This window comes from Simochromis diagramma, unplaced genomic scaffold, assembly GCF_900408965.1.
Source record: "Simochromis diagramma unplaced genomic scaffold, fSimDia1.1 OVJJ01000284.1, whole genome shotgun sequence".
Taxonomy (NCBI): Eukaryota; Metazoa; Chordata; class Actinopteri; order Cichliformes; family Cichlidae; genus Simochromis; species Simochromis diagramma.
This window is the reverse complement of record NW_024386871.1, coordinates 392,791-406,013: the sequence shown is the minus strand read 5'-3', so window position 1 is coordinate 406,013 and position 13,223 is coordinate 392,791. Positions and strand designations below refer to the sequence as shown.

The window sequence follows — 13,223 nt, the reverse complement described above, 5'->3', positions numbered from 1 at the left end:
CACCGTAAAGCTCTTATATTACACTAGAGCACTTTGCTCTCAGACTGCAGGCTTAATTGCAGTTCCTAGTATATTTAAAAGTGGAATGCAGAGCCTTCAACTTTAAGGTCCCTCTCCTGTGGAACCAACAGCAGAGCTTTTAAGATCAGGCTTAAAACCTCCCTATTGGACATGTTTATAGTATGCTCTGGCTCAGGTTACCTTGAACCCTCCCTTAGTTAGTCGGCAATCGTCCTAGGCTCCTGGGGGCTTCCCATGATGCAACAAGTGTTTCCTCTTCACTCACCTCTTTTAAACTCTATGCGTTTATACATCCCTTTGCATTTAATTATTAGTTCAAAAATAGTAGCTCTCTTCCACAGCATGTCGTTAGTCCTGTTTCTCTCTGCTCACCCCTAACCACTTGTAGAATATGGCTTCCCCTCCCCTGGGCTTGTACTGGCAAAGGTTCCTTCCTGTTAAAAGGGAGTTTTTCCTTCCCTTTCTCGGGAAGTGCTTGTTTGCTTTTATCAGGTCATCTGATTGGTGTATTTTTTTTTTCTAATTTTTTGTTTGTTTAATATTGTAGGGCTTGTAACCTACAATTTAAAGCTCATTGAAAACCTCTAGTTGCTAGAGAAAATGGGTCTAGATGTAGCTTGGTTTGTAAACAGCTGTTTTGAAGTGTTGACATGACCATTTCCCCTGTCACCAACATGGCAGTGAAAAAACAGGGACAGAGAATAGAGCGGGTGCATTCACACTGGCTACTGATTTGACAGTTTGTTAGCCAATGAGTGTGCGGTTTCATAGCACAGATCTTGAAATATAGGACGACCAAGATTTTCAAAGTAGACTCAATTTTTTATTCAGCATGACCCCAAATGAGTGTCTGAGTGTTGTTGTGCATTAATATAATATAAATAAAACAGAACTAAATTGAATATTTTAAGGTTTCCATGTAACATTATTTTAAACGTAACCAACAGCAAACCTTAATATTAGTGTAAACCTAAGAAGTGGGCACCCTGAATAAAGTGGATACTAGCAGAGAGGGTGCTTTTCTGCATGGCAAACCTGAAAAAGGAGTCTTTCATTCTATAATTAAAAGTCAGATTTCTTGCTGAGCCATAACTGAATCCTGCCACACTCTCACTTTTCACATAAATATTCTCATAGCTTTCACGGAGGGATTAGAAAAATGCAGTTGGAGCTTATTAAAAAAATTGACTACAAGTTGACTTTTACATGGATTTTGCAACACTAGCAGGTCTACATTACAGAGTTATAACACAGCTAATATTTTCACTTCCACATAGGGTGTGTTTCTGTGCTACTGGGGCCATTTTTAAGCAGTGCGTTTATCAGTCAGGGTGCTGTTTAAGTCTGTTGCACATTCACACAACCATAACATCCAAAACAAACAGAAAAGTGATAGCACCTACTGATTAACACAGTGTTTGGGTAAGTCACTTTCCTCAAAGAGGAAACATTCAGGTCATTAAACATGGACCTCAATGTATTAAAAGTTGGCAGGTATTCAGCTGTATGTTTTTACATGCAGTAGGTCATTTGATAAGTAGTATTCATTCACCTTGAAGAGTAAAAGAGCAGAAAATAAATACCCTGCAGCACGATCAAAGAGAGAAGCTGGGACAGTGATACTGAGAGTATCCATTTCTTCTCTAACGGTGTATACAATACTGTACCTGCAAGATATGGAAGGAGATCAAGTCAAACACACTCTTGATTTTGTATGCTAGTGCCAGCGAGGCATGTAATGTCACACAAATGAGAAGAGCTAGTGAGGAAACTCTTATATTAGATTAAACTGGATGAAACTTTCACAACCTCTGTGCTGTAACTGGGTCATTACAGAAGAGTGAAGGATGTGAAGGAAAGAAGGACAAAAGGGTCTATTTTTGCAGAAACTCATTAGAAGACACCTGAATTACTGTTATATTAATTCAGTGATTATATGCAATCATTCTAATAAAGGACCCCCTAAAATTACAAATTTAAAAAAAGAAAAGAACAGTTTAATTATAAAATGTACAGATTTTTAACACATGTACAGACGGCCTTGTGCAGATGATCATATTTCTAGGTGGAGCACACTTACATATGCAAACCCACAAATGTATACAGATGTATGCATGGCCTTCAAAAAAATACACTTAGAGAAAATTAAATTGGAGTAGACAATCTAGACAAAACTTGGATGCTTTTTTGTGCGACTGTCTCTTCTGCACACTAAATGTCCAGTGGTGTGTTCGTTTCTCACATATAACTTCCTCCTCATGTCCAAGTGTCCATTGTTATGTACAATTCAGCACGTGTTGTTATTTCCCTCGTCTTTAAGGACCTACCAAGGCTTTCCCATCTTCCCTACAGAAAGGGCCATGACCTCAGACCCCAACACTTCACTTAGAGGACAAAGAATAAACATCCCATGCTAGCACAAGTGGGGAAAGCCCCTGGCCTCCTTCTACAGTCTTATCCAGAGTCTGAGAACAGTTCCAGACCTGCCACTGATGACCTTAACCTTGTTTACATTGTAGATGGACTCAAAGCATTAGCAGCAAAACATTTGTAGCTTATCATGAAAAATCTGGATCTTTTTTGAACAAACTGATTTTCTTCTGCACATGTAAATATGTTGTCCTGAACCTTTTATGAGTTTTAAATTTGTTGAGACATAACATAAATGAAGTTCTGACAGACATAACTGCAATAAGGAGAGGAGAAACGAGTAATGTATTAGTAAATTCATTATTTACATAAAGTTTTGCAAGTTTTGAGAAAAATCGTACTTCAAATTACATTGTTGATGGCATATTTCTTTACAACAAATGATCTCATTAGCAAAAAAGTGTAGTACTTCCACTAAAGCTAACATTTAAAGCTGCTTTAATATGTTTATTTTAACAAAGACTACATTTAAGGCAGGGTAGAATTAGGTAAGGGCTTGATTAAAGTAGATGCTTTGAAGAAGCATTCATCCTTGGACTTGGATGACTGGTTCACCACTAAACTCTGGTTTCTGAAAGGTTTCTGAAAAAAAAAAAAACTTTAATTTTACTATCTGATTTTTATACTGTTCACATTTTACTTTATTGAAATAGAACTCAGACCAAAAGACAGCGATTTAAAGAAAAACACATGCTTGCCAAACTTACTGACAAATCCAGTAGATGCTAAATACAGTAGATGTTTTACAGCACGTCACGCAAAAAAAAGAGTCACCATGATGAACAACGTTAAAAGTCACGATTCAGGGTGAGGTCACTCACACTGAACAACAACGTCTTTCATTCTGTTGAAGCAGCTCATCTACAGCATCTTTAAACATCTTTCAGCTCATTTCTATGGTCTTATGTATTCTCTGCTGATTCAGGTCCTTCCTGTAGTTCTTATCATTGGTGTTTCAAACTGTGGCAGAAAGTAGCATTAAAGAAAACAAATGCTATGTAATGTGTACTGCAGCATCAAACAGCAGATCAAGTAAGTGGTTAGCTGGTTAATATACCGATGTATTTAACAGAAAAGAACGAAGCAGGGTTGAAATGAGAGGAAATACTGAACATGTTCATCATCAGATGTGACATTAAATATTGTGTCTACTCAGCATGTACAGGAAGACACCCTTATCACAGTTTAACTCTTTGCTGCTACTGCACTTCACTGATTTTCCCACAATGCACAAGTGTAGTCACAGGTTAGGTCTTTGCAGCATATACTAAAACACGGAATGCTGTTTACGCAAGGCACGGCTGAAAGTGACATCAAACAGCCCTAGACGTGGTGGTGGACACACACACACAATCATTTCAGTGTCCCAACCTATCTACATATATGTCATCGGCTCCAAGACATCCAGCTGAAGCGTCCTGGAACATATGGAGGGAGGGAGGGAAAGAGGAAGAGTAAGGAAGGGAGATGTAAAGATGCAGGGTGCACTGATGAGTGGCCAGGAAGTGGCCCTATTGTTTTCAGGGTCACCTCGCTTTTCCTTTCAGAGCCTTTCAGAGGTCTGTCCTCTCCAGCGGGCGGCGTCTTACATAAACATGACTCCTTGTCAACCCAAAAAAATTTATCTTGTCTGATTTCCTTTCTGATCTCAGGAGGTCTTGGACAATAGTTTGCATTTTAAATAGTAAGGGATGGCATTAAACTACAGTTACGATACACAAGAAGAGGGGACGCACAAAGCACGTAACAAACAAGATTATATGATCCACAGCAACAGGATACCAGTGTTTGAGAAAGAAAAAACAAAAAAACAGGTTAGACCAAATCATATAGTTGCACCTGTATGTGGGTATTTACATATAAAGAAAATATGAATACAGCTCATAAGTCAAATTCTACCTCTTCCTGGTTTGGCAGTGCAAAAACAACAACATTGGCTCCATCCAGGTCAGCCGTGCCATTGGCCAGAAAAGAGGCAGGAGGCGGGAGTGAGAGAGAGCGTACCTTAGTTACAAAGTTACCTATTAACTGGATGTTCTCGGAAGCAGCTGCTGAGCACACCTCGCTCAACCTTTGCATAACATTTCTCCATTTCATAGGGAAGGCAGGAGAAAATGTGGCTAAGGTCGACATGAAATGTGCGAGCCACGGAGATCTACTCTGACAGGTGACCAGGTAAGGCTTTAAATCAACAGCTTGTAGAAGAGAGAGGTAGCCAGTGTCTTCCACACACTGGGATATGTGTTTTGGTTTGGTTGTGAACTGAGACAAGGAATTATATCTTTGTAATATTGTGCAACAATATCACAATGGGAGAAATTTAAATAAATAAATAAAAAAAATAAGGAGTATTTAGCTGTTCCAAAACCATGAAGTGTAACATACTTTTATTTACAACTCGACTGGTTACGACTGAAGGAGGGGGACAGTTTCAGGCACGCATTGCCAGAAAAATCCGAAGTATATCAAAAAATAATATGGTTTTCATTAACAGTGGAAATCAGTAACATATTTTTTTTTCCTGCAGTGGAGTCATTTAGTGCTGCAGCAGCTGAAGGCCATTCTTTCTATAGACAGAAAAAACACAATATCAAAGCATGTTTACATTTCTATGACCTGCACTGCCCTACAAACTGAGCACACAGTGGTTCAGAACTGTGTGCTCACTGCTGTGCTTTATTATTTCAAAGTATATTGTACCATCGAAAATGAGTGCATCTGCAGCACCTTCAAAATGTACAAAAGCAATAAGCAGTATTTCTGCTGTGTGTAGTTCCTACAATACTGTTTGTATTGGAGCCCGGGCTCTGAATAAAACACCACAGGCTTGGTAAACTGTGAGCTGTAGGACTTGTCAGCACCGAGTTCTCTGCCAAAGAGAGACAGCAGAAATTGTAGCCAAGTCAGGTGAGGATTAGCTTTAGTTTTAGCTAAGGTTTAGCTAGTGGCTTTTACCCAGCTGTCACTGTAAACGGGAAAAAAGAAAAAGACTTTAATGTTTAACATATGACAGCAGCTAAAAGAGTTCATATCTCAAGAAAACAACCCCAACAACAGCAAAAACATTTTAACCGATATAATAAAAACTCAAAGATCCTAAGGAGTTTGATGCCGACCTTTAACCAAAGGTGAATGTAAAGGTTTTGGAGCAGGTACATGTTTTATCTCAGTGATTTGTTTGGGTAAAATTATAACCTTTAAGAGAACAGTCGAACACTACAACCTTTAAACCCTTTCTCCCACTCTGTAGTTGCTACTCATCTTAAAGCTACTCAAACCTTTACCTTATTTCGCATGAAGTCACGGCAAAATGGCACACAATTTATGAACTCTTTTACTCATATAGTGTCCGAATGACCCTTGCTGAATACTCACTGACATGTTTTCCACCTGCTGTTTTTACCCCAAACAAAAGAACACCATTAACGGCTCTCTCTCTTTTAAACAGCACATGTCTATAATTTCCCACTTTAAATGTGTGGAGTTTCATTAAGGAAGTGTTAAAAGTAACTTTAAAATATCAAATAACGTAGTTTTTGGTCTTGCTGCAGGTTGATTATTATCTTTTTAATTAGCCATCCCTAAGCTTGGGTTTATTCTTTGTGTGGCTGAGGCTTCTCTGTTGACACTGCCATTATTCCAGGACCAAAAGACAAAAACCAAACATGTCATTTGCGAGTTCATTTAAGCTATTATGATCTTGGGTATAGTTAGACAACGCCAGCACAATACACTAATCATTTTTCAGGGCGTAGCTTTCATACTTCCAGTATGTGAGTTAAATAATCAGGCTAATAAACAATGTCTCTGCCAGCTGTTTTTAAACCCGCTGCTCAATTAGTTCTTGTGCCTATCATCACAGACAAACAATAGCATGGCCTGACTCCTCCACACATTTACAAAGGAAGACAAAAATACAAAACTTGGCAGTGGGATAAGAGGCAAAGGGGGAGGCCTGCACGCTGCACTGTGGATTGTTGGGGTGAGGGTCACCCAGAGGACGGCTTGTGGTTTGAATATAAATATCGGTGATTATTTCAGCCAGGCAGAGAGCGCAAAGTGTGAGCTGAAAAGTAAATCCATTTTTGTGATAAGTGCTTATCAAAAAGCCTGTTTTTCATGTCTGATTCTGGCTCGCTGTTACATAAGTTGAAAGAAGTTTACCATATAATTTGGTGTCACCTCCTGTTGCGTAATCAGATTTGAAAGCATCAAACCGCTTACAGTTAGCCTTTTCAAAGGAGCCTCTTCACACTCCGTGAGCGGAACATAATTTTGATGTTTAATTCAGTTTGATGACAGGGAGAGCATTTCACGCCCTCTGGCCATCATTAGCGTCTACAAACTGACGCTGGACTCACAATTTGGAGAGGCGAAACAAAGTAAGGCTGCAAAAAACTGGCTCCTTGCGTTTGAGAGTGATATTCAAACACAGGCGCAAATGCAGCTTTTTCACAGACGCAACTTCGCATACAAGCACAAACAAATGTACTGCGGCAGTGCGCAGTCGCACTCTGACACACATATTCTTGGCTCCGGGTTGATGTGTATGTTTTGCTACGCCTGTGTGAGGACAGAACGGGAAGAGATAAAGGCAGCTCTGTCGGTGTGTTTACAGCCAACACTGCTGAAGAGAATAGCCTAAGAAGATGAAGGGGAAGTCGCCTAATGGCCACAGCTAAGGAGCTGGAGCTCTCTTGCTGTGAAAAATCACCTCAGAGCCAAGAAAGCGAGCAAGAAACACAGAAATTTTAAGCACGCCCTTTAAAGCAACCACCACTATTTTGGGGGAAAGAAAGACACTGTAAATTCGTCTTTACATCTTTATAAACCATAGTTGGTTTGAACTTTTTTTATGAAGCTGGTACAGGAACAAAGTCATAAAAACCAAAGTCATAGTTGTCACATTGTGGGAACCAATGTTCTGCGCTCTTCCTGTGAACTGTGGCGGAGCAGGTCACCCAGTCACTAAGGCCTAATTTCAGTGGGTCAGCCTTCTGAATAAAATCAGGCTGCAATATTCATGACTACTCCAGCACTTCCCATCACTGCTGACTATAAATCAGTCCAGCCAATGTGCAAACCAAACCAAGATGCGTCAGTTTGGTTTGCAAAAATTAATTTAGATGTTATAACAGTTACAGTTTACATGTTGATTTTTTTTTTTACTGCCACTTAACTGCTTTTTCTACAGTCACACTAGTGGAAACAGTGGTTCATCTGTGGCAATGTGATAAAAATAACAAATCCGTTGTTGTATAAGAATATAGGAATTCACATTCACATTAACTTTCCCACAAAAAGTGAGGTAGCCCCTGCAAGACAACGATTTAACTACAAAATAGCATAGGTGCTTATCAACCATGTTTTTATATAGGAATACACCCAGAATCCAAGAGGTTGGCAAGCGGTTGCGATGCATCTATTGCAGAACAACTCCCAAAGTGTAACATTAAACGCTAGGTGACAAATGGTCGGTGTATTACCCTTTTGGCCACCCAACACGTCCCTATATTACGAGTTCAGAAAAACTAGGAAACATGAGAACCTTTTGAAATGAATCTACACATGTACACTTATTTTACTTAAATCGCTTTGGAAAACACTATCTAACATGATTAAGGTGGTGGTCATGGTTAGGGCTGAATTGCACAGCTGGAACGTGTGTTACCGTAGGAGCGTCATTCTATTCGATTTCATCCACGATATCACCTTTCCCGTTCCCATGGAACGCTTCAGGACATGACAAATCGTCGGTATATTACGCGTCGGGAGTGAAAACAGGCTGTGCAGATAGATGCATCGCAGACAAGCTGTGCTCATCAGTGCAAACAAAACCAACCCAGATCAACTGGAATGTTATGACAATTTGTCTGCAATTATAAATTTGGTGGCAATACTTGCAAACCTTTTCTAATCTGTATGAGAGTAACTGTAGTCCATCTGAGACACAGTGATTATGTGGAAACAAGACTGTCTTCCAACAGGCAAAGGGCAATTGCCTTGTGATGTAAAGTGTCAATACAGTGTTGCTTCTTTTATTTAACTAAGACACATTTCTATATTTATAGTGAGCTACAAATCTATCTACAGTCAATATAAAGGTTTTTAGCAACCCCCCCCCAAAAAAAAAAAAAAAAAAAGTTATGATCTAAAATCTAGATCACAAACATAAACATATACTGTAGGTCCTAGTAAAAAACAGTTAAGAATGGACATCACGGACAAGAGCAAAACTTATTTGACTGCATTTTTGCAGCTCCAGTGTAAATACAGGGGGTCAGCCCGTAGTGCTGTGCATGCAAATATGAGTCTACTTTGCAAATAGCTGTGCATAAAGGTTCTCTTGTGGACGACAGGTTTGTATTTGCATTAAGAACATCGCTGATATGCTACTGTCAACAAAATACAACAAGTGGAACAAGCGAGTTCCTGAATGTAAGCAGAACACGGGGGTTTATAATCCAGTGCGCGTTGCCAATTCTGGAAATATGATGATACATTTGACAGCTGGTTAGCTAATTTTTGGGGAAAAAAGTGGGTGGAAACGCCGATTCTGGCTCTGTCAGGGAGGATCACACGTGTATTAATAATGTGTTTGTTTCATTTCATAAAAGCAAGATTTGTTTTATCGCTTTAAAAAATTGTGATCTTTGCAGACATCAGTAGAGAGTTCTGGCTTTCAGCCAAACTAGGCAGGCTGTTCCCCATTTCTTTTTGCTACACAACACAAATGGAAGTGAAGTCCCAAGATGCTGCACTTTTCCCATGTGGCTCAAATTAGATGGAATTTCCTCTCAGCACTGATTTTCCATGAAATTCCATTTTAATTTTTCTATAATAAACAACAAATGTAAGATCTTCTTGCCCATTAAGTCTGAAGTTTTGTAGGAAGCTGTTAAACATGCAAAGTTAAGATTCCTTCACACACACACTCACAGATGACTCATTTTGCCAGTGTTTTGTGTAGCATAAAGGAAGGGTTCTACAGTATGTGGGACTTCCTGTTTGTGACACACTTTTCCTATTGTGCATGATATCCTCCTGATTTCCTGACAGCCCGTGCTGAGTGATAATTTCAGTATTTAAAAGAACCTTTAAAAGAGCTTCCTTTAATGATGAAACACTCACTCTCCATAGATACTTAGTGAAATATTTAAGCCGTTTGATTGTTCAGTTTCGTTTTGTATGGCTTAGTTATGAAATATGCATTTAATGCCACAAAGATTTCAAAGCACCAATGCACATGGGTATCATTTACTGGTAATCTACATAACTGAGGAGCTTTTTTCCCCCAGTTTTGTAAGATGCCTTTGTAGGAAAGTGTGTAAAATAAAAATATTCATGCTTCTTTTCTTCTCTTTTCTACTTTCTCCAGATCCATATGTAACTACAGCAAGAGGTCTGTGGCTCATATTTCATTGCATGCATAAACCGATTACCATTCAGCACCATTCAGCTGGTACTGAACTGAGGCCTCCCCCCCAGTCACTCAACCTTGCCGCCAAGCGGCGCTCTGAAAGTTAAACTCCTCACTAGTCAACAGACAACTAACTCCCTCATCTGGGGAGATGCCAGCCCTACAACATCACTTCTGAATCCTACAGTGGCTTTAATTAGATCAAGGCAATATAACACAAACCACTGAAAAGTGCCAGCTTCAATTAAAAGGAGTTCAAGGGTCTGCTGGATCTTGTAGAAAGAGAGTGACATATGTGTTTGACACGCCTGCAGTCCATGGTTTCACGCTTGAGTTAATGGTACCGCAAAGCAAGAGGAAAGCCTCATTCATCAAGAAGCAAACTGAACTACAAAGTGGAGGTCTCTTTCTAGAAGAGGCTGTACAAATAAGAGGCAAAGCTAAATGGAACCATCACTAAATGGCACAGCTTTACCAACAGCAGCAAAAAATGGTAAGAGTTCAGTTGTTTTAGTAATGTCAGATAGAACGTTTATCAGCAGGAAATTTGTCTCTGCATCTGCTCTAACGGCAGAAGACAGTAAATACAGTTCCCCATAGTTGAAGCTTAATGCGGGTATCTGGGTTCTTTCCACAGTTGTGCCACCTCAAAACCACACTGATTAACTGGAATGGGACTCCTTGTCTTCTCTTACAGACACTTTGACAGCCAAACAGACCGGTCACAGCTGGGAGTTCTTCGTAGCCGTCCTCGTCGCAGCCATCTTGGTCACTGTTATTATTGCCATTATGGCTAAATATCAGGTGTTTCGGCGCTTCCTGGCGAGCTACAGACACACGCGGCTGAGGGAGAGTGATTCTATTAGCCACTGTGACCCATCAGGTTTGCTTTTTATGAATTCAATTTTAGAGATTACTGCATGCTGACATTTGTTTGTACGTTCAAAACCGAAAGCAGAGCCAATGCCCAGAGTACATTTAACATCTATAAATTCATGCAACAGATTGGATAAGAAAGCATTACACAAGAAAAACAGCAATATGAAAAAAAGTGTACTTGTGCTCATAGTGTGCTTTGTCACAGCCTAAAGCATTTTTTTTTTAATCAACAATAGACCAAAAGATTATGTGTATGATGAATGACAGGAATTATAAGCTACCTCTGCAGTTACTGTTAGCGCTACAGTGGTTTCCAGCTCATTGTCTTTGTTTTCCGGCCCTGCTGCTTGTGGACAAAATAAACAACCAGCTCCTGTAGATGGTCAGAAATTAAAAGCAGATAAAAAAAGAAGCAGTCCTTAGAAGCTGAGGGAGACCAAAACGCAGCACAACAATGACTAAATATCTGAGTTTAAAAAGACAAAAACACTACTGGAGATCAGTGTCCAGTGCTGTGTTCACAGTGCATTGAACTGCCTCCAAGTGGAAATGAAAATATCATCTAAGCCAATGAACACATAACAACACGGCAACAATTAATTTTTGTACTTCGGATGCCATGTCCAGGCAAATAGCTTGCATAATGTTTCCAAAAATGAGAAATGCAGACTTACAGTTGAAGCAAAACCAGACTGCGCAATTATCTTTTGAAAATCTTTTATTAGGCTTTTATTAGGCTGCAGGAGATCTTCTGTTTAGAAGAACTGTGTCTTTAAGAGCTAATACAGCAATTAAGAGCTCATAGAAATTGATACCTCAAATCCAAAGCCGTCTGCGCTCTGTTGACTTACTCGGCGAGTCTTTTTATATTTGCAAATGCTGATAACATGGTTGGACAGAATGACTTACCGGACTTGGTTTCTAATGATTCTTGGCTGTGGGTTTTTTTTATTTGCTCTTTTCTTCTTTTCTCATTGTTTTCAGGCCTGGAAGTGGGGTTTACCATGCACGGAGGACGTGGAATGCACCCTCACTGTATGCCTCCAGTGAGCGAGGAGGATGACGACGGCTTCATTGAGGACAACTATATCCCGACAAGTGAGAGACAGAGGGCCGAGAGAGCGGCCGAGAACATAGAAGAGGACACGGAGGAAGAGATTTATGACAGTGAGTTTAGCATTGGTTAGAAGGGATGTCTCCACACCTTCTGAACCACTGTTCTGGTATTTGGGCCAGAAGTGAGCTATCCGTTTCACTCCATCTGATCCTTTTCCATGGGTTTTCATAGTTTCTATCTCAAAAACTGATCCTTGGTTAACAACTGATTAGATGCATAAAGATAAAAAAAAAAAATCCATTATTTCTGGAGAGCTTGGAAAGGAATATCCTGATGTCAAGCGCATTATCATGGCAGTAGTTCTCAGTGTGGGAGAACATTTCAACATGTTCTTATGAGAATAGGCTTGCGTTAAAAACACATATCATGGAAACTGCTGGATTTTTGAAAATGTACTTGAACAAAAATATCTCCCATTAAAAAAATAAGTAAATTTTGTTTAAAAAAAACAAAACAAAACAAAACAAAATGTAAGTATACCTTTAAAAAAAAACACGTAGGTACACCTTTTTAAAAAGGGAAATACACCTTTGTTTTTGTTTTGTTTTTTTTGTAAAAAAAGGAAGTATACCCTGTTTTAAAAAAAAGAAAAATAGGAAGTACGCCTTCAGCTTCAAAAGCTACTATTTTTCCTGTTAGCAGGGATAGTTAGCTTTTTTTCATAATTCTTTGCCAGTCTCTGATATCAGCTTGATACGATTTTCTTGATCACTTGTCCTTTCAAAATTCTCAATTACCTCAGCATCATTTCAAATATTTTTTCCCCCATTCCAGAACTCCGTTTATTTCTCTTCATTGGTATATTTGAGAGTGTGCCGAGTTCTATTCCCCCTTTACTCGAATGGCCTCAGGTCATAGCTGAATCAGTGACTGATTAGTGACAAGCTGCCTAATTTGTGAGGCCTTAGTGTAACACAGTATAGATGTCCAGCTTCCTCTCACGCCTCTCATGCAAAGCTGCATTTGGTGTGGGAAACATAGCTAAGCCAGTTTTTTTTTAGCTGATTAACTGATTACTTGATTTGATTTGATAGCACTGATTATTAATTAATCGTATGCCGACGCATAGCCATAGTTAAGTAAGACTGACAACAAGAGCATACATTGCTTTGCTCAGTGAGAGTACTTTAAGTACCATGTACTGTACAACACTTGCACCGTTTTCTTTTAAAATGTTTTTTCTGACTTTCATTGTAATAATTGTATGGTTTTGGATGTTGCCTTACAAGAAAATTACAAGAGTCATATCATTCATTTGTGCTGTTACGGTAGATTATTATTATTATTATTATTTTTAATCTGCCACAGTCATTTTTTAAAAATTAAATTGTACTGCAGCTCACATATATCATAAGC

The 13,223-nt window shown here is 39.2% G+C and overlaps 1 protein-coding gene across 1 annotated transcript; it reads left to right on the top strand.

The window, feature by feature from the left end:
* Window positions 1-4,456: 4,456 nt before the first annotated feature.
* On the top strand, window positions 4,457-12,088 carry cunh1orf210 (chromosome unknown C1orf210 homolog). Its single transcript, XM_040031471.1, has 4 exons — window positions 4,457-4,626; window positions 9,830-10,364; window positions 10,569-10,754; window positions 11,735-12,088. The coding sequence occupies exons 2-4, from the start codon at window positions 10,316-10,318 to the stop codon at window positions 11,935-11,937; spliced, it is 438 nt and encodes a 145-aa protein (XP_039887405.1). The 5' UTR covers window positions 4,457-4,626; window positions 9,830-10,315; the 3' UTR covers window positions 11,938-12,088.
* Window positions 12,089-13,223: the final 1,135 nt, after the last annotated feature.

Coding starts and splice junctions, on each gene's coding strand:
- cunh1orf210 (XM_040031471.1), top strand. CDS start 10,316: ATGGAACCATCACTAAATGGCACAGCTTTACCAACAGCAGCAAAAAAT. Junction 10,365..10,568: donor ACCAACAGCAGCAAAAAATG/GTAAGAGTTCAG, acceptor CTTCTCTTACAG/ACACTTTGACAGCCAAACAG. Junction 10,755..11,734: donor TAGCCACTGTGACCCATCAG/GTTTGCTTTTTA, acceptor CATTGTTTTCAG/GCCTGGAAGTGGGGTTTACC.